The sequence below is a fragment of the Oncorhynchus nerka genome, linkage group LG20 (genome assembly GCF_034236695.1).
Source record: "Oncorhynchus nerka isolate Pitt River linkage group LG20, Oner_Uvic_2.0, whole genome shotgun sequence".
NCBI classification, from domain to species: domain Eukaryota; kingdom Metazoa; phylum Chordata; class Actinopteri; order Salmoniformes; family Salmonidae; genus Oncorhynchus; species Oncorhynchus nerka.
In genome coordinates, this window is record NC_088415.1 from 23,516,656 (window position 1) to 23,538,054 (window position 21,399).

Genomic DNA, 21,399 nt, shown 5'->3' on the forward strand with positions numbered 1-21,399 from the left:
CATCCCCAGAGACACGCTCACTCTCTCCTAGCATGTCTTCCTTCTGTCCTCACTGCAGAATGGCTTTTCTCAATTATGACAGTTCATCACAATTTCAACAAGGCACTCTCGATACAGCCAGGCTTCTTGTTTTTTTTTATTGATTTATTTTTTGTGAACATTCAGAGTGTTTTCGCAGTGGTGCTTTTCCAAATGTCTACTGTGTAGTTACAGTGGGGCAAAAAAGTATTTAGTCAGCCACCAATTGTGCAAGTTCTCCCACTTAAAAAGATGAGGCCTGTAATTGTCATCATATGCACACTTCAACTATGACAGACAAAATGAGGGAAAAAAATCCAGAAAATCACATTGTAGGTTTTTTAATGAATTTATTTGCAAATTATGGTGGAAAATAAGTATTTGGTCACCTACAAACAAGCAAGATTTCTGGCTCTCACAGACCTGTAACTTCTTCTTTAAGAGGCTCCTCTATCCTCCACTCGTTACCTGTATTAATGGCACCTGTTTGAACTTGTTGTCAGTATAAAAGACACCTGTCCACAACCTCAAACCGTCACACTCTAAACTCCACTATGGCCAAGACCAAAGAGCTGTCAAAGGACACCAGAAACAAAATTGTAGACCTGAACCAGGCTGGGAAGACTGAATCGGCAATAGGTAAGCAGCTTGGTTTGAAGAAATCAACTGTGGGAGCAATTATTAGGAAATGGAAGACATACAAGACCACTGATAATCTCCCTCGATCTGGGGCTCCACGCAAGATCTCACCCCGTGGGGTCAAAATGATCACAAAAATCCCAGAACCACACGCGGGGACCTAGTGAATGACCTGCAGAGAGCTGGGACCAAAGTAACAAAGCCTACCATAAGTAACACACTACGCCGCCAGGAACTCAAATCCTGCAGTGCCAGACGTGTCCCCCTGCTTAAGCCAGTACATGTCCAGGCCCGTCTGAAGTTTGCTAGAGAGCATTTGGATGATCCAGAAGAAGATTGGGAGAATGTCATATGGTCAGATGAAACCAAAATATAACTTTTTGGTAAAAACTCAACTTGTTGTGTTTGGAGGACAAAGAATGCTGAGTTGCATCCAAAGAACACCATACCTACTGTGAAGCATGGGGGTGGAAACATCATGCTTTGGCGCTGTTTTTCTGCAAAGGGACCAGGACGACTGATCCGTGTAAAGGAAAGAATGAATGGGGCCATGTATCGTGAGATTTTGAGTGAAAACCTCCTTCCATCAGCAAGGGCATTGAAGATGAAACGTGGCTGGGTCTTTCAGCATGACAATGATCCCAAACACACTGCCCGGGCAACGAAGGAGTGGCTTCGTAAGAAGCATTTCAAAGTCCTGGAGTGGCCTTGCCAGTCTCCAGATCTCAACCCCATAGAAAATCTTTGGAGGGAGTTGAAAGTCCGTGTTGCCCAGCAACAGCCCCAAAACATCACTGCTCTAGAGGAGGTCTGCATGGAGGAATGGGCCAAAATACCAGCAACAGTGTGTGAAAACCTTGTGAAGACTTACAGAAAACGTTTGACCTCTGTCATTGCCAACGAAGGGTATATAACAAAGTATTGAGATAAACTTTTGTTATTGACCAAATACTTATTTTCCACCATAATTTGCAATTAAATTCATAAAAAAATCCTACAATGTGATTTTCTGGGGAAAAAATTCTCATTTTGTCTGTCATAGTTGAAGTGTACCTATGATGAAAATTACAGGCCTCTCTCATCATTTTAAGTGGGAGAACTTGCACAATTGGTGGCTGACTAAATACTTTTTTGCCCCACTGTATATTCTCTCAAGAACTGAGCATTCCAGAGAGAACTGTTGTGTTATGGATCTTTCTGTCAGGGGAGTTAAGAATAGTGGTGACTCTCTCCATCATTGCTTTCGGCCATCAAAATTACACTGAAGAAAATTCTCTAACAACTGTTTCTGAGACTGTAATTGGCTCAGAAACATCAGCATCTTGTCATTGCTGGCTCCCATTCCCCTGTCTTGGTATTGGACTTAGAGAACAAACCCACTCTCTTTAAACAGTACTGTTACTGTCGTCTTCATACTCCGCCACAAATTAGCTCCCCTGACAGAGACGATATTATTTGTCCTCCAACTCCTGCTTCTCCCCAAACACACTATATATTTCCTCAAACCTCTCTCTTTCTCTCTGACATTCTCCCTCATTTAGTGCAGACTGACTCACTCACTCACATAATGGTTTTGGTACTAAATTGCTGTGCACTGGCTCCATCTGTTGTTTAGATTTTTTATAACAGAGGACAGGAGCCTCAATCCCCAGCTGAAAATGTTTCCAAACCAAGTCACCTTCATATCTCTCCGGTCTCCAACTTATACAGTTGCTTTGTTTTTTGTTGTTGTAGTAAGTGATAGAGAGACCCACAGACTTCCCTCTGTCATAGCTAACTGTTTCGCCCCCCAACACAAGGAGACATAAAAGGATGTGGGATGTGTTTATCCTAACAAATGACAGGACATATAGTACCAGTCAATAGTTTACACACACCTACTCATTCAAGGGTTTTTCTTTAATTTGACTATTTTCTACATTGTAGAATAATAGTGAAGACATCAAAACTATGAAATAAAACATATGGAATCATGTAGTAACCAAAAAAAGTGTTAAACAAATCAAAATATATTTTAGATTCTTGAAAGTAACCCCCAATTTGCCTTGATGACAGCTTTGCACACCCTTGGCATTCGCTCCACTAGCTTCACCTGTAACGCTTCTCCAACAGTCTTGAAGGAGTTCTCACATATGCTGAGCACTTCACTCATCCCAAACCATCAGGTCATCTGATGCAGCGCTCCATCACTCATTATCGGTCAAATAGCCCTTACACAGCCTGGAGGTGTGTTGGGTCATTGTCCTGTTGAAAAACAAATGTCACACTAAGCGCAAACCAGATGTGATGGTGTATCACTGCAGAATGCTGTGGTAGAGATACCTGTTATGTAAGTGTGCCTTAAATTCTAAGTAAATCACAGACAGTGTCACCAGCAAAGAACCCCCACACCATCACACCTCCTCGTCCATGCTTCACGGTGGGAACCACACATGCAGAGATCATCCGTTCACTTACTCTGCGTCTCACAAAGACACAGCGGTTGGAACCAAAAATCTCAAGATTGGACTCATCAGACCTAAGGACAGATTTCTACGTCCATTATTGTTTCTTGGCCCTAGCATGTCTCTTCTTGTTATTGGTGTTCTTTAGTAGTGGTTTCTTTGCAGCAATTCGACCATGAAGACAGGATTCACGCAGTCTCCTTTGAACAGTTGATGTTGAGATGTGTCTGTTGCATTTAAAATGGCTGCAATTTCTGAGGCTGGTAACTCTAATTAACTTATCCTCTGCAGCAGAGGTAACTCTGAGAGCCAGTCCTCATGATAGCCAGTTTCATCATAGTGCTTGATGGTTTTTGCGACTGCACTTGAAGAAACTTTAAAAGTTCTTGACATTTTCCGTATTGACTGCCCTTCATGTATTGAAAGTAATGAGGGACTGTCGTTTCTTTGAGCTGTTCTTGCCATAATATGGACTTGGTCCTTCACCAAATAGGGATATCTTCTGTATACCACCCCTACCTTGTCACAACACAACTGATTGGCTCAAACACATTAAGGAAATACATTTCACAAATCAACTTTTAACAAGGCACACCTGTTAATTGAAATGCATTCCAGGTGACTACCTCATGAAGCTGGTTGACAGAATGCCAGGAGTGCGCAAAACTGTCACCAAGGCAAAGGGTGGCTACTTTGAAGAATCTCAAATATAAAATACATTTTGATTTGTTTAACACTTTTTTGGTTACTACATTATTTCATAGTCTACAATGTAGAAAATAGTAAAATTAAAGAAAAACCCTGGATTGAGTAGGTGTGTCCAAACTTTTGACTGTTACTGTATATTCCACTGTAAACCATTGGAGGGCAGAAAAATAAGAGATGAAGGAATGTGGGAGGACATTGGCATTGTATGGATTCCCTCAGAGTATCTCACTCTCTCCGCTCTCGCCCTGGCGTCTCTCAAGGTAGTTTCTATAGATATTTATAGGCAGCATTTACTTACTTATTTTCAGAGATAATGGGGGGCTCCTGCTGAGAGCAGAGAGGAACATAGCAGCTTTGCTGGAAGAAATATTATATGAATATGATTTAGTACACCAAAGTTACAGATGGGTTTTGTAATTGACACAGATTAGTCTATTAAAGCCATTTGATTGATTAATACTAATCTCTCGGAGACAGACATTCTTAACATAAATGCATCGAGTAGCTGACACATTTAGGCAAGTTTTTGGAGAGGGATGTTTCCATTGTGTTCAACAAAGTGCTGACAGAGTATTGTGGTCTCTGGCACAGCGTAGACCAGCACAGCGTAGACCAAGAGGACTGGGCTGAGGGGTATAGGACACGAGGACCAGAGGAAAGACGGGAGGTCTGGTGAGACTTTGACAAGATACGAGGCCCAGAGGAAAGACGGGAGGTCTGGTGAGACTTTGACAAGACACGAGGCCCAGAGGAAAGACCTTGACAAGACACGAGGCCCAGAGGAAAGACGGGAGGTCTGGTGAGGCATGGACAAGACACGAGGCCCAGAGGAAAGACTGGAGGTCTGGTGAGGCATGGACAAGACACGAGGCCCAGAGGAAAGACGGGAGGTCTGGTGAGGCATGGACAAGACACGAGGCCCAGAGGAAAGACTGGAGGTCTGGTGAGGCATGGACAAGACACGAGGCCCAGAGGAAAGACGGGAGGTCTGGTGAGGCATGGACAAGACACGAGGTTTCCTAGAAGGCTGATGATACTGACAGCGCTTTCCGCTCACCATGTCGACAGTTTCCGTTTCAGATGGTGCAATCACGTGCAGTGATGAGTTTTTAATTTCCTTTCATACACTACAGAAGTGGTTTCATTCAAACCAGTTGAGATCGAAATACAATGTTTATTACAAGCCAATAAAGATTGTAATACAATGTTTAGTATAGGGAGCCAGAACATATTCATTCAGTATATATTATAATTGAGTTGTTTCAGTGGTCGCTGACAGAGCTTAGATTCCCCTGGTCATGAGCGAGAGAGGCAGTGGTGACATTGCAGCGCTGCAACACACTTACTCTGGACACGTCCCCACTGAGCCCTGGGATCAACACAACAGCTGAATAAATGCACTGAAATAGAGAGATATGAATGGGGAGAGAAAAATGGCTGAGTGTATGAGAGAGAGAGAGTGGTATAAAGGGGACAGAGAAGAGGGAGATTGCAAGTGAAGGAAGGGGGGGGGAAGTGCAGGGAGAGCCTTCCTGTTTTATTGACGTTCAGGTTCCTGTCTGGTGCTCTATGTCTTTCAACCCCAGGCAGCCTACACTACAGCACTATATCCCACCTCGATCCCCCTCTCCTCTGCTAGCCTAACAGCCTGTTTACCGACCTCAGCGCTATGTAGATCAAAGAGCCTGCCTTATAGTGCAGGGGCTTTCAGCTCCATCTCTCTCTCTCCTCTCTCTCTCCATTTCTCTGCTCGTGACTCGACACAGAGGAGGCAGATATATGGAGGCTCAGGTAGGTGGGCTCATTTAAGGTATTTAAGGTATCTGTTAAGGTATCTGTTTTTAAGGTATCTGTTTTTTTTTTCTGGCAGTGTGAGTTTGATGTCTGGTTGAAGCAGTAGCTACCTGGCTGCTGTAGTGGGGTTTAAGGGGCTTTGTTGACATATGCTGGCTCAGTCGGTGTGTGGCTGCAGTAGTTGGGTTTAAGGGGTTTTGTTGACATATGCTGGCTCAGTCGGTGTGTGGCTGCAGTAGTTGGGTTTAAGGGGTGTTGTTGACATATGCTGGCTCAGTCGGTGTGTTGCTGCGTTAGTGGGGTTTAAGGGGTGTTGTTGACATATGCTGGCTCAGTCGGTGTGTTGCTGCGTTAGTGGGGTTTAAGGGGTGTTGTTGACATATGCTGGCTCAGTCGGTGTGTTGCTGCGTTAGTGGGGTTTAAGGGGTGTTGTTGACATATGCTGGCTCAGTCGGTGTGTTGCTGTGTTAGTGGGGTTTAAGGGGTGTTGTTGACATATGCTGGCTCAGTCAGTAGTTGTTTAAGTGTTGCTGTGCTGGCTAGTGGGGGCTTAAGGGGTGTTGTTGACATGCTGGCTCAGTCGGTGTGTGGCTGCAGTAGTTGGGTTTAAGGGGTGTTGTTGACATATGCTGGCTCAGTCGGTGTGTGGCTGCAGTAGTTGGGTTTAAGGGGTGTTGTTGACATATGCTGGCTCAGTCGGTGTGTGGCTGCAGTAGTTGGGTTTAAGGGGTGTTGACATATGCTGGCTCAGTCGGTGTGTGGCTGCAGTAGTTGGGTTTAAGGGGTGTTGTTGACATATGCTGGCTCAGTCGGTTTGTGGCTGCAGGAGTTGGGTTTAAGGGGTGTGTTGACATATGCTGGCTCATTCGGTGTGTTGCTGCGTTAGTGGGGTTTAAGGGGTGTTGTTGACATATGCTGGCTCAGTCGGTGTGTTGCTGCGTTAGTGGGGTTTAAGGGGTGTTGTTGACATATGCTGGCTCAGTCGGTGTGTGGCTGCTGTAGTGGGGTTTAGGGTGTTGTTGACATATGCTGGCTCAGTCGGTGTGTGGCTGCTGTAGTGGGTTTTAAGGGGTGTTGTTGACATATGCTGGCTCAGTCGGTGTGTGGCTGCAGGAGTGGGGTTTAAGGGGTGTTGTTGACATATGCTGGCTCAGTCAGTGTGTGGCTGTGTTAGTGGGGTTTAAGCGGTGTTGTTGACATGCTGGCTCAGTCGGTGTGTTGCTGCGTTAGTGGGGTTTAAGGGGTGTTGTTGACATGCTGGCTCAGTCGGTGTGTGGCTGTGTTAGTGGGGTTTAAGCGGTGTTGTTGACATGCTGGCTCAGTCGGTGTGTGGCTGCAGTAGTGGGGTTTAAGGGGTGTTGTTGACATGCTGGCTCAGTCGGTGTGTTGCTGCGTTAGTGGGGTTTAAGCGGTGTTGTTGACATGCTGGCTCAGTCGGTGTGTGGCTGCAGTAGTGGGGTTTAAGCGGTGTTGTTGACATGCTGGCTCAGTCGGTGTTTGGCAGTGAGGAATGCAGACCGTGTCTCCAGAGTGTCTCTACAGGTGAGAGCAGAGGCTGCCAGATCCATGGATCGTACAGTACGGAGGTGTACCGGCTCTGCTGCTTTGCACTGTTGTCTGACTTCATGGTTACACGGATTAATGTTTCCTGGAGGGAGAGAAGAGAGGGGAGAAAGAGAGATAAGTGTTTATTTGTGTGTGCGTATACGTTTATTTAACTTAACTGTTCTTGTCCAAACAGTGACTGTAGATCTGTGGCTCCTGTGTCCTCTGCTGTTTCTCTCTGTAGACCAATGATTGTTCCCCCTGTCCTGTCTATGCTGGACCAGGGCAGCCCTGTCTCTCCCTTCTGACTCACTGCAGAGCTCCTGGGTGATTCATCCTGCTCAGCAGCCGGCAGCACCCTATTGGCATCTTTTCAAATAAACCTATAGCGGACCGGACAGGAGCCTTCGGTAAATCAAATTAAACACACAGAGCCAAGAGAGGTATCTCTCTCATCAGTCATTTGACAGAATGGAGGTTGGCACACTACAGGGTCATCATCTATTAATGGTTTGTATCTATGTGTTGTCAGGCCAGAGCTTTCATCATACTTTCTTCATACTAACCACTTCTCGTTCTCACCCCCTCCCCTCTCTCTCTTTCTCGCCTTTCTCCCTCTTTCTGCCATAAACACATTCTTTGTTGTCTTGTTGTCTGTGGAGGGTGAATTGAGTTTTGTTTTTCAGCTAGAGATTGTAATGAGACACAGTATTCCCCTAACGATCATTAGTCAGAATTAACAGAGTTTTGAATCCCACCCTCACACGGGTCCTCCTGTTCAGCTCTCCTGGCAGTAAAGACTGACTCTCAGCTATTTGTTTCTGGTATATGTCTATAGGACACGTGTGTGGAAAGGAAAGGGTCATATCCTGACTGTCAGCAAGGCTGGTGTGCAAGCACAGTCCCACCTGAGCTGTGCATGTGATGTTTCTGTGTACCAGCTCAAGTTTGGAGGAAGTTCATTGGATTAGAATCACTACTTATGTTTGATGACCAAATTCAGTTTGGGTTTTACAGTGGTAGCCACTTTAACAGTAAGCTAATTTAAAATCATCAACCAGTCTTTTATGATTCAATTCATTCACTGTACTCCACCCATACCTACACATCTCCATTTAAAGGAGCCAGAGAGACACAGGAGTGAAATTCATCCCCCTCTCTCATATTCCCTCACAGATCCCTCAGTTCCTCCAACTGTGCATCCCCTGACTGGTCTGGTGTCATTCAGACTGCGGTTGAGGCTCACTACCCTTGGAATGACCAGTGTTTTATCCTCATCTTATCGTGCAAGCTGGGAGAGCTGGGCCTGAGGGCTTCTAATGAGTAATTCACAGAGACCAGGACTGTGCAGGCAGTCAATAAGACACTAAGCCTTATGGAGCAAACACTGAGTGAACAAAAGATTTGGAACACCTTTCTAATAGTTGCACCCCACCCTTTTGCCCTCAGAACAGCCTCAATTCCTGGGGTCTTGGACTACAAGGTGTCAAGCGTCCCACAGGGATGCTGGCCCATGTTGATTCCAATGCTTCCCAAAGTTGTCAAGTTTGCTGATGTTCTTTGGGTGGTGGACCATTCTTGATACACATGGGAAACTGTTGAGCGTGAAAAACCCAGCAGCGTTGCAGTTCTTGACAAAAACCGCTGCGCCTGGCACCTACTACCATACCCCGTTCAAACTGGCACTTCATATTTTGTCTTGACCATTCACCCTCTGAATGGCACACATACACAATCCATGTAAATCAAGACTTAAAAATGATTCTTTATCCTGTCTCTTCCCATTCATCCACACTGATTATAAGTGCATTTAATAAGTGACACCAATAAGGGAGCATAGCTTTCACCTGGATTCACCTTCTATGTCATGTAAAAGCAAGTGTTCTTAATGTTTGGTATACTCAGTGTATATCACAGTGGCCTGAATAAGGCCAAGACACTGGAGAGATTGGCTCTCTGGTTGTAATACGTGTCTCAGTAATGACTGTGATTCTTTCCCCTCATTCTGCAGGGCCTAATTGGGTTTGGAGCTTGATGTCTTGTGGGTGTGTGAATGTTGTGTATCCAGTTTTTTTTCTCTCAGCTAAATCTGGTGCAACGCATCACTTCCCATACTCTGAGATGTATGTTTTGTTGTACAGTGTCCCTGCCAAATAAATGTAATAAATGAAAGAAAAATATTCTCGCTCCATTCCGAACAAGGGATTCTATCCCTATTGGCTTTCAAAAGGATGTTAGATGAGGTCCAGGAGATTTTGGTTCTGTATGGATTTAATGGACACAAAACAAAGTAAGCGTGTCGGGTCATTTGTCATTGAAAATGGTAGAGGAATCCATGTGTTCTACAGTACATACTCACTCTCTAGTAAATGATTTAGCACCATCTCAAACCTTATCAAAAGCAGCGACTGAAACATTAAACTTGGTGCTGTATAATTCATTTATGATATACATTGCCTCTCCTTGCCCGTGGCTCGGGTCATGAGATGAAGTTCTCACATTCGTAAAAAGTCTCTGTTCCTTCCTTCCTGTCAGCTTGGAGGGGGTTTTATGAATATGGAGTGACAGTAGATGTGCTGACTTGCACTCTTTCAAGACTTGCTGGAGATGAAGTATGAATGGAATTTGTACACACGGGATGTCTGGTTCCACTGGAATGTGTTGACGACATGAAAATATTTCTCAACACTCTCGTGACCTGAAGACAAGTTGGCTTAGCTTCTCATTTTCACAGAGCATAAGAACATTTAGTAAAAGCAAAAATGAAAGACAGTATGACTGGTTAAATCTTAGTTGCCCATGAATATGTTTTTTCAAAGGACACATTGTTTCCATGTTTTACACAGTGACCTACAGTATAATGTGTCCACTGCTAGCTACAACAAACCCAAGGCTTTACAAATGGAGGTATTTCAGGACATGAATAATGTATCTCCTAATTTCCCCTTCATTTTTGAGATGCTTTCAAGCAAACCTTTTAATTAATATTTAAATACTAATGATCCGGGTCCCGTTGCAGTTGAAAAAAAGCTCAAACTTCCCAGGTTACCGTCACCAGTAAACTGATAGGCTGACAGTTTTCAGAGGTACATTCTGTGACAGGGGTTTGGACTTAGTTGTTGTTTTCCGCTCAGATTTGCAGAGTTTTGGAAAAGAGAGGTTAGAAACCGATTAGGATTTCCTTCAGTTAACAAATGTTTGAGGGCCTGACGCTGCAGTTTCCCCGAAATCCACCACAATGCTTTTAGCGGACAAACTGTAGCTATCTGGCTGTCCAATAGAAGCCTGTCTTTAGGCCTATATTTTATGTTCATGCTACTCTTTTCTTTACAGTATCATTATATGAGGACCTACTGGACACACCTTTTAGGATCCCCACTCATAGATTAGAATCAGAATACTTCTGTTGCCTCACTGTTGTGTGAGCCTCTTAACAACGGTGTCTGACATCACTATAGGAGAATCTAGAAGCTTGGCAAGTGAGGTTAATATTGTATGGAAGATAAAAAGAGCCCTTCCCCTTTTCCTCAAGGTGAGATCTACTGTACCTCTCAAATCACAGTGATATGGTGTTCCTTATCTCAGCCTTCCCACCATTTGCATGACATTAATTTCCTCCTGTTAAATCCATAGCTTAACTCTCCATCTGTAGCAGATCTCTTAGGTGATGATGTCACTCAGTGCTAATCACCTTCTCGGTTATTATCTCGACTAGCCCCGTGGCTGCTGTCACTCCCACAGCTGGCCTTAATCATTTAGTACAGAGCACTTTTGCCTAAAACAACTTTGTGAAATGAATTATTGTACTACTGTCAACGGCCAAATGAGAAGGTCGTTGATGTGAAAAATCATCAGTCTTCTCCGTTTCAGAAGGAGCACAGAAAGTCATTCAGCACAGCTCTCATAATCTCAACCTTTGCCTGTGTGTGAGTTTCAAACAGTCTGCAACTTCTGTGTGTGAGTTTTTCTCAAAATGAAGATGGTATAATTAAGCAACAAGGCCCGAGGAGGTGTGGTATATGGCCAATATACCACGGCTAAGGACTGTTCATAGGCGAGACACAATGCAGATGGCATGGACACAGCCCTTAGCCGTGGTATATTGGCAATATACCATAAAGCTTTATTGCTATTATAAACTGGTTTCCAACGTAATTAGAGCAGTAAAAATACATGTTTTATCATACCCGTGGTATACGGTCTCATATAGCACAGCTGTCAGCCAATCAGCATTCAGGGCTCAAACCACCCAGTATATAATATATATTATTTGGCCATTTGACAGCTTGACACATCGCCTAGCCTCGCCACAGGGCAGACCTTGTTTTTTCTGTCCCTAATCAAAAATGTCAAATGTACGATGCGGCAGGCAGGCAGCAAGAGAAAGGCTTACTTTATGCCCCGTGCCAACTCAAACAATGGGCAGCGCCAGTGCAGACGGCGAGGCAGGGAGGTGCTCTTCTTGGGCTCAATAGCACCAGTGTCTCTGGCCGCGGGGCTCGGATGCCACAGAGATACAGCGGGTACTACCAGGCCAGGACATACGAGGGCAAGGGAGCACACAGTAGGTAAGTAGATCTAGCAGGCCTCCAGCAGAACCCCAGGGCTGAGAGAGCAGACTATAGAGAGAGGGAGAACAGGACACGACACAGAGGGAACGTCTTGTCTGGAGAAGTGATTAGCTGGATGTGGTTGGGGAGGTGAGTGAGGGAGGGGGTTAGGCGGATGACAGAGAGTGGGGAGGAGGGATGAAGAGGATTTGTTGTTGAGGTGTTTTGACCCTTTCACCCCACTGCCCCCCTTAGTTCTTTCTCTGCTTCTCGTTCTCCCCCTCTTTCTCGCTTACTATTCAACCTCCTTGTAATACTTACGTCGTACGTACATCCTTACAAAAATAATTGTGTATTTTTCACAGAAAGTTTGTCTAATCTCTGATACGACTGACCAATAATGCAAACTAATTCAACTGGCAACAGATGCTATTGTGAGCCGTACAGTCAATTTGTTAAATCAACATCATTAGATTTCACTTTGCTCTTGTGTGTCTGATTTGATTTAATAGACAGATGTACTTGTCAATCGCCCAAAACAAACAGGCCAGTTATTATATTAAGAGCATTTCACTCACACAGCTTACGTCTGGAATATAGATGATCAGGTTTCAAACTATTTTTGTAACCGTCAGAAGCAGACAGTTTTTACCCACCAATGTATCAAAGCCTTTGAAAATCAATTTTGGAGCCAGAGAAAGGAAGGAGAGGCGAGGGAGGCGTCTTTTACAACGTTTGGCCTCCGCTTTACAGACTGGAAGTCTGACTGATGATGGATTGGTCACCATGGTGTCGTTAGACCAGCAAGTAGATGTCAGCACAGAGCTGTTGTTTGGTTCAAAGGGCTCCACAGTGTTTGGCTGCGGAAGGGAAGTCGAGAAGTTTTCTGTTTTTTTCCTGGAGAAATGTGTTTGAAATTTACAGCAAATGTTGGTTCCTTTTGATGCTGTTTTTTTTACATCACCTTTTGTTGTTGTGAGATGCAGTAATGCAACTGACTACTTGTCACACCCTGACCTTAGAGAGCCAGTTTATTTCTCTATTTGGTTAGGTCAGGGTGTGATTTGGGTGGGCATTCTAGTTTTCTATTTCTTTGTTGGCCGGGTATGGTTCCCAATCAGGGGGATCTGTCTATCGTTGTCTCTGATTGGGAATCATACTTAGGCAGCCTGTTTTCCACCTTAGTTTGTGGGATGTTGTTTTTGCTGTATAGCCCCGCAGAACTTTACGTTGCTTTATATTTTGTTGTTTTGTCGGTGTTTCAGTATTAAATATCATGAACACTTTCCCATGCTGCGCTTTGGTTTCATTCATTCAACGACAGACGTAACAGAACTTCTATTTTCTATTCCCAGAAAATATGATGAGACTTGTTTGGCCTGCATGTTTGGTATTTTATGTTTTGATTCAATTCAACATGAATAAACATCATGCATTCTGTGAATCATAAGCGGTCATATCAATTGACCACCTCAACATGACATGGACAAATATGCCCCGTAAAAGCAGGTCAGTCTCTTTTTCCATCCCTTGAATCGTTCAATAACTGTCTCACCTCTTGACCCCATTCTCACTGAGATGGCTGACCTCATTGTCTTATGACATCATGGTCATAGCTCAGCTCTCCCTCAGGGTCGCTATGTATGACTGTTTATAGAGACAACAGAGATGACTCCAATGTCAGTTCTGGCCAGCAGATGGCCCTATCAATCTGGAGGGTAGAGGCACACTGCAGGACCTGTGTGTCTATCTATGGGACAGCTGTGTCATGCACTCTGTGTCACTAGCCCTTAACCACAGATCTGAGATCAGATTACTACACCCCAATCCTTATTTAGCCTGTTTCAGTGGTCGGAGGCAAAGCCATGACATGCACTTCAGCTGCCATCTTGTGTATTTATATTCTCAGTGGTCACTCACAGTTGGTAATCTGAGCACAGTGCTGTATGTCATGGCCGATCATGAGGGATACTCTAACTGGAAAGGAAAGGGGAAGGTAATACTAGTATTGTGTCATATATCCTTGTTTTGCCCTCCAAGTAGGCCCATTGCAGTGTAATATCATCACTGAGCATTAGAGAAAGCCAATATTCTACTAGTCATTTTGTTGCAAAATGTGGCATTACCAGAAGATTGTAATCTGTCATTGTAATGTACAGAACAACAGCACCACAGTCTACAGTGGGAGGTATTGTACCACAGTACCAGTTCTCTGTGGGTAGAGGCAGTGGTGTGTTGTTAATTTCTCTGACAGTGTGTTTACCATAGTGTAGTGTGTCACCTCTGATCTCACATGGCTCTGTTTTTAGCATGGCAGCACTGTGTTGTAGTGTGGTTTTGTTCAGGGGTGGGGCTTAGAGAGAACACAGAGAAATATGGTGAAGAGGACTGGAGGGTAAACATTTATGCACGGACAAACAAAGCTCCACTTTACACGGCTGCATTTTATTCGCAATAACAGGAAAAATAGGGTCTCTTTTTTCTCTCTTTATGTTACTAACAAAATGGTTGCAGTAAAAATAGAACTCATGTACAAACGCACAGGCCTAGGATTGCATTGTAGACTTGACTTATTTTGAATTGTCGCCTTTCCATTCTTGTCCATTTAACTCTACTATCTTTAACTCCATTTAACTCTACTATCTGCTCACTACAGTGAATGTAATGAGCAGCACAGTAGAGGTTGGGAGATCATCAATAGAGAGAGCTCGGCGTAGCAGCCCTCTCTGCATAATTGGTTGGGTGCAAAATAAGAATAACCTTAGTGCTGCTGGCGGCCAATTAAACAAATTATTTGCCTTTTTAATTGATGCAATCAAACTGCTATTTTGCTGCAGCGAGAAACAGGAGGAGGAGAAGCAGCCCGTCTATTTTGCTTACTGTCACATACAATATATTGTCCCTATTCTTTGGAACCGTACAACATGACTGCCACGCTTCCCTATTCTAAATGTAGAGTTCAGGCATTACTAATGGATGTAGAGACACGTTTTTAAGACAGGCCCTTCAGACATCACTAGCTGGTGTCTGATGATCTTTGATGGTTCCCTAAAGATCCAGAGGTAACACATCTGTTCTGGCATCGCTGCCAGCCAGGATGGGATTTGATGAGAAACGCTGCATATCCTTTCATTACTGTCAGTCCAACCTATTTATACATCTGCTTCCAGCTCCCGATTAGACACAGGAATCCTTTATTCCCCAGAAAAATGTGTTTGTTTCTTACTTTGAACGAGTTCCTAACAATTCACTCCAAATATCCCGGGCCCCTACTTCTGTTAAAACGCTGCCGTATCAAACCATGACATCACCAAGCTAATTGCTTCCAGACCGGGCAGATAGTCTGATTTTGATCATTTTTTCTGGTGCAGTGCTCACTGGCTTTGGCTTGGCCTCCCAAGAACGCAGATATGAGAAATGGTGCAAGACATAATGTAGACAGAGTAGTGCAGCACAACTCTTTTGTATACAATACAATCGCTGTGAGTGGGTCTCCAGGAAACTAGCTATCGCTTCAATGGAAAAACACTGGAGGTCTCAGGAATCTGCAGCACTGTAGCTAGGTGCCGTTTTCCATTTTCATTTATATTTTCTAACATTTTCTGAATGTAAGGCATTCATAACTCAGTATTATTCGTGAAGTGCTAGACTGAAATATGGAAATGGTCTGTGAAGCTACTAACCTTTCAGACAAAATATGCCATAAAGTGGTGATGTCCCAGACCCGCTATTCTTGCCAAGGCCAGGAGAGGGTGATGGACTGGGAGCTGTAATTCAGTCAGGCCATGTGCAGTGAGCTGGGGAGAGAGGGGTTTTTATGAGCACAGACAGGGCCCCCTGTTGGAATTCCCAACCATGACATCATTCCCATGGAGAGAGCTGTGCAGACGCTTGGAGACGGGCAGAGGGGATATAAAGGTTTTCCGACATATACACACAGAGCAAGAGAGAGATGGAGCAGGAGGTAGACACAGAGGGTTTGTTCAGTGTTTAAAGTCTATACATATTTGTTCACTTTCCTTGTACTCAGTTTTAACAGTGTTTGGATGTGTTCAGCAGTTTATTCAGTGAGATAGTTGACATTGCTGTGGGGAAGAACACACTTGCATCATCAGCAAAACATATTTGAAAATGTCGTTTTGATGCAGATCATTAATATAAACTAGAAATAATAGAGGTTATAGGTATCGATCCTTGTCAAACACCATGATCTCGGGGGGGGGGGGGGGTACTCCTTTTGAAATTGCATTTTGCATTCTTCATTTTTAGATAGTGCTGTCATTCTTTGAACTGTGTGACGTAGAAGTCCGTCACTGGCCGCGGGCAGCATTTGGTTCTTTAACGCACACACACATTCATCACTCCTCCCTGCTCCGTTATAAGTTAACAATGTGGGTCGACACACAAATTAACTTCTGTCTTAGTACATACATTTCACACTTGTCAGTGTTCATTTGTAGTATAAGTAAGATGCATTATACTTATCTATGTTGTGGATGAGCGCGGTTTGTTTGTTTGTTCTGTTCGTCTCTATCTCTGAAGCTTCCAGGTATGCTGGATAAGGACCCGACCAAAGGGAATCGGGCTGACTTTGTAGTGCCTGTCCCAAATGGCTCATTAATGTAAATGGACATATTAAAAGACACTGTCAGTAGTGATGTTATTTTGCAAATGTTATGTGGTGATATTGTTTAAAAAAACATGTTGCAATGTATATACTTTAGTATGTTTAGTTAAATGGAAAATGTAGGTTTGACTAGGTAATTGCTTAATTAATTTGTGTTAATTGTTCTTTCAGTTCATGGAGAGGCATTTTGGATTGAGCTGTGGATGGGGTAGCATTGTTGTTGTGGTTTTTTTTAAATATTTTTTTTTACCCCTTTTTCTCCCCAATTTCGTGGTATCCAATTGTTGTACCAATTGTTAGTAGCTACCAGCTTGTCTCATCGCTACAACTCCCGTACGGGCTCGGGAGAGACGAAGGTTGAAAGTCATGCGTCCTCCGATACACAACCCAACCAAGCCGCACTGCTTCTTAACACAGTGCGCATCCAACCTGGAAGCCAGCCGCACCAATGCGCCGGAGGAAACACCGTGCACCTGGTCAGCGCACACTGCACCCAGCCCGCCACAGGAGTCGCTGGTGCGCGATGAGACAAGGACACCCCTACCGACCAAGCCCTCCCTAACCCGGGCGACGCTAGGCCAATTGTGCGTCGCCCCACGGACCTCCCGGTCGCGGCCGGTTACGACAGAGCCTGGGCGCGAACCCAGGGACTCTGATGGCACAGCTGGCGCTGCAGTACAGCGCCCTTAACCACTGCGCCACCCGGGAGGCCCCGTTGTTGTTGTTTTTTTAAGCTGGCTCATAAGATATATGTTTGATGGCAGTACTGTTGTTTTTGTTCCGGAATCACTATATAAATAAACACCCTGAAGCACAGAAGAACTTTTGCGTCTCCGCCATCTTTTTATTTTGATAGAGGTCAGGTTCTCCAGTATAGCCTTCTGGCCTACTCTACGTGATAGAGGTCAGGTTCTCCAGTATAGCCTTCTGGCCTACTCTACGTGATAGAGGTCAGGTTTCCCAGTATAGCCTTCTGGCCTACTCTACGTGATAGAGGTCAGGTTTTCCAGTATAGCCTTCTGGCCTACTCTACGTGATAGAGGTCAGGTTTTCCAGTATAGCCTTCTGGCCTGCTCTACGTGACAAACTGCTTATCAATGTTTTCAATTGAGGTCCTACATAAATGGTTCCAATAATGTTGAACTTGAGCCACACTGAGCCAGTCCTGATCTTATACAGATATTACCAAAAGTTCCGCTTGCTTGAGGCCGTATGCTTGTCCTTGCATATTAAACTCACTCCCCAAAAGTGTTAATCAACCATATGAAATCAAGTGATATTCTCCAGACCCGTAATCATTTCTAACAAATCTAAGTGGCTCTGATAATGTAGCTTTCCATCTCACCACTGGACCACCAGACCGTAATGAAATCCTCCCCTCATATCAATTCAAATCTCCCTTCCAAACGAATGTCAGCATGGATTGTGTTTATTTATTTAGTATCTCTTGTGATGAAAGTATTGACTGCCGCTGCAGCCCGAGGGGCTTTGATAATATTCTGGACTCATTTCAAAATGCCGGAGCTTAGATGCTCTCGCCTTGGGTTTACCAACACGTCTGAATTACAACGTAATGAGCCTGTAAAATAGATTGAAAGCCGTTTAAGAAGTTGTGGGTTTTTGATACCGTTTTTCTTCTTGGTGTGGGCATTTTGTTTACTGTCGGGTCGTAACTAAACAGGACTTCTAAACAATGGAAAGACTGCGTGACAGGTCATTCCTGTCAATTGAGTTGGGTGTCTGCTGCTGTACAATGTGTTGTCAGCTGTGGGGCTTCAGCAGCACTACGGGTCTGGGTCTCTGCTCCATCTGAAATTGCTCCTTAGTCAGTCTGCCCTCCTCCTCCTGCAGCAGCACAGCCATCTGCTGTCTCTATAACCATTATGTTCCCCACCCGCCACTCAGCTAGGCTCACAGACACACATGGTAAAAAAAAATCACGTTTTTTTCCTTGTGAGCTTCCTTCTATTTCTCTTGCTCTGTGTCTCTCTGACTCCCTCCCTCTTTCTGTTTCTCTCTCAATCTTCCGTTTGAAGTCCCAGATGAAAAGGGGCCAAAGGAAGCAATAATTCTCTCCCCGGGGAAGCCCAGGGTCCAGGCTTGTAATTAGAGGAAATCACCACCTTCCTCCTGAGACGAGCATGTCAGTGATTGGTGTCCCCAGTAAACCCGACTCATCTGGGAACCATTTTCCCCATATTTCTGGTGCCTGTTGTCATTATCCCCCCAAAATACCCCTGACTGGGGGACAGTTTGGCCTTGTTCCCCCCATACCCCAATCCCCTCTCTTACTGGGTTAATTGTTCTCGGGCCCTGTCCTGTCAACCTTAAGGAGCCTAGAGAGCACAGCACCATCGCAGGCAAGGGTACTGGAGCTCATGCCTGACTGACACACTCAGTCCATTATGGTGCAATGGGAGACATTCTAGGTGCTGCTTCATTATCTTCCATCCATGACAGAGCTTGAAAGAGCTGAATACAGACACTACAGAGAACATCTTGAAATGGGAAAGTGAAAAGAATAGGTGATGAGAGAGGAATAGAGAAACTAAGAGGCTATACCGATACAGAAAGGCAGGGGGACTGTACAGTAGCTCTTATATCCTTTGGGATTGCATTAGAGATATGGAGGGAGGGAGAGGAGGAGCCTCTAAATTCATACTAAGAAATGCCTTTCTCTCTTCCTATTTTTCCTCATTGTTTATATGCAAACATTCAGTGCTGGACCCTGAAAGACTATATTAATAGAGGTGCATCCACCTCTCTCTCTCATTCCCCCCCTCTCACTCTCTCTCTCTCTGTGCCCTTCGTGGCTCGCTTCCTCTCCCTCCATCCCTTCCTCTCATGTTTTTTCCCCTCCCTCAGATAGCATTACTTTATTTTATCTTTGTTGGTCGGTCATTTGTATTCCCCCCTCAGCGTTCTACTAGAGGAATTCCATCCCCTTTCCTCTCCCTAGCTACAGAACACACACCCCCTTCCCTGCTCCCGCCTCCATCCATACTGCTAACAGTCCAGCGTCTCCACCCACCAGCCCCCACTTCCACCTCACACACACTCCTGCCAGCCTGAAGAGCTGAGGACAGACAGAGAGAGAGAGGGGGGGAAGGAAAGAGTGAGTGAAAGATTCCTCCATTCGTCTGTCAGTGGCTATACTGACTGCCTCTGCCACCTAGCAATCACTGCTAGCCCGCGTGCCTGCCATACATCCATAGGGAACTGCCTTGAGAAGGCAAAGCAATGGGAGTGTACTGTATGCTGCTAATGCAGTGCTATACCTAGAGGGCTAGGCGATGGCACTGTGTCCCATCTGAGAGGGAAACATAGGCAGTAACAGGGAGAGATGGCTGGTAATGCTTGGAGCACCTCGTCTTGTGACTGCTAGCTAGCATGTGGTGTTTGCACTGTAACTCAGAGAAGACCCAGTCCTTACTGGAGCTGGAGCTGGACAGCTGGTAAGGCAGGGTGGTATAGAGTGAGTGAGTGAGTGAGTGAGTGAGTGAGTGAGTGAGTGAGTGAGTGAGTGAGTGAGTGAGTGAGTGAGTGAGTGAGTGAGTGAGTGAGTGAGTGAGTGAGTGAGTGAGTGAGTGAGTGAGTGAGTGAGTGTGAGTGAGTGAGTGAGTGAGTGAGTGAGTGAGTGAGTGAGTGAGTGAGTGAGTGAGTGAGTGAGTGAGTGAGTGAGTGAGTGAGTGAGTGAGTGAGTGAGTGAGTGAGTGAGTGAGTGAGTGAGTGAGTGAGTGAGTGAGTGCATATATTTTTCTCCTGATCTGTTTGTCATCGGGTAAGGTTAGACAAGGCTAGTATATGGCAAGTGATCAGGCACAATGTTTCTTAAACAGAAATGTGTTTTTGTGTGTGTGTCTGTGTGCACTTGTTTGTGCAACACAATCTTTGTATGCATGCTTTGATATGTGTCTCACGTTCTTAACATAGTGCTTTTCTAGTGACGTGCATAGCATATCCACATTACATGAGCCAGGGTAGATGACAGTAGTTATCTTGCAGTTGTGATATTAGGTTCACGATAATGAATTCTGTGCTCCAACTTAATCGAATTGCATAGGTGTGGGGTGTGCCATTTCGATATCACCTCTTCTTTTATCAAAATAGGCGATTTTCACTTGGCCTCTTTGCATAACTGAATAGATTGTTTGCAGCTTTACAGAATGTGATACATCAATACTGCTACAGTATAGTGTCAGTCTAACTGACATGTACAGGGCCTTCAGAAAGTATTCATACAAATGTTATTACAGCCTGCATTTAAAATGGATTAAATGTATGTTTTTTTTCACCCATCTACACACAATACCCCATAATGACAAAGTGAAAGCAAGTTTTTAGAAATGTTTGAAAATGTATTGAAATACAGAAATATCTAATTCAAGTATTCACACCCCTGAGTCAATACTTTGTAGAAGCACATTTGGCAGCGATTACAGGTGTGAGTCTTTCTGGGTAAGTCTCTTAAGAGTTTTCCACACCTGGTTGTGCAACATTTGCCCATTTTAGAATTCAGAATTCTTCAAGCTCTGTCAAATTGGTTGTTGATCATTGCTAGACAACTATTTTCAGGTATTGACATAGATTTTCAAGTAGTTTCAAGTCAAATCTGTAACTAGACCACTCAGGAACATTCACTGTCTTCTTGGTAAGCAACTTCAGTGTAGATTTGGCCTTGTGTTTTAGGTTATTGTCCTGCTGAAAGGTGAATTCATCTCCCAGTGTCTGGTGGGAAGTAGACTGAATCAGGTTTTCCTCTAGGATTTTGCCTGTGCTTAGCTTCATTCTGTTTTTTTTATCCTGAAAAATTCCCCAGTCCTAAACGATTACAAGCATACCCATAACCATTATGCATGGAAATATGGAGAGTGGTACTCAGTAATGTGTTTTATTGGATTTGCCCCAAACCTGTATTCAGGACCAAAAGCTAATTGCTTTGCCACACTTTCTGCATTATTACTTTAGTGCCTTGTTGCAAACAGGATACATGTTTTGGAGTATTTTATTCTTTACAGGCTTCCTTCTTTTCACTCTGTCAATTAGGTTAGTATTGTGGAGTAACTACAATGTT

The 21,399-nt window shown here is 44.3% G+C and overlaps 1 protein-coding gene and 1 long non-coding RNA gene across 7 annotated transcripts in view; both read left to right on the forward strand.

The window, feature by feature from the left end:
• LOC115102091 (IQ motif and SEC7 domain-containing protein 1-like) overlaps positions 1-21,399 on the forward strand; it is a 236,841-nt gene that overhangs the window by 166,379 nt on the left and 49,063 nt on the right. Inside the window, exon 1 of one of the 5 annotated variants that reach the window (XM_029621664.2) lies at positions 19,433-19,780. The exons of the other annotated variants lie outside the window; for them this stretch is intronic. Within the exon in view, the coding sequence (XP_029477524.1) occupies positions 19,716-19,780 (65 nt within the window). The 5' untranslated portion in view covers positions 19,433-19,715. Of the gene's footprint in view, positions 1-19,432; positions 19,781-21,399 lie in introns of those variants that run through there. 5 annotated transcript variants of the gene reach the window in all.
• On the forward strand, positions 3,931-17,147 carry LOC135562867 (uncharacterized). Of its 2 annotated transcripts, XR_010460144.1 has the most exons (3): positions 3,931-5,600; positions 7,133-13,694; positions 16,626-17,147. It is a non-coding gene; the product is annotated as an uncharacterized LOC135562867 (long non-coding RNA). The 2 variants fall into 2 exon arrangements; XR_010460143.1 differs by lacking the exon at positions 3,931-5,600 and having other exon boundaries at positions 6,155-13,694.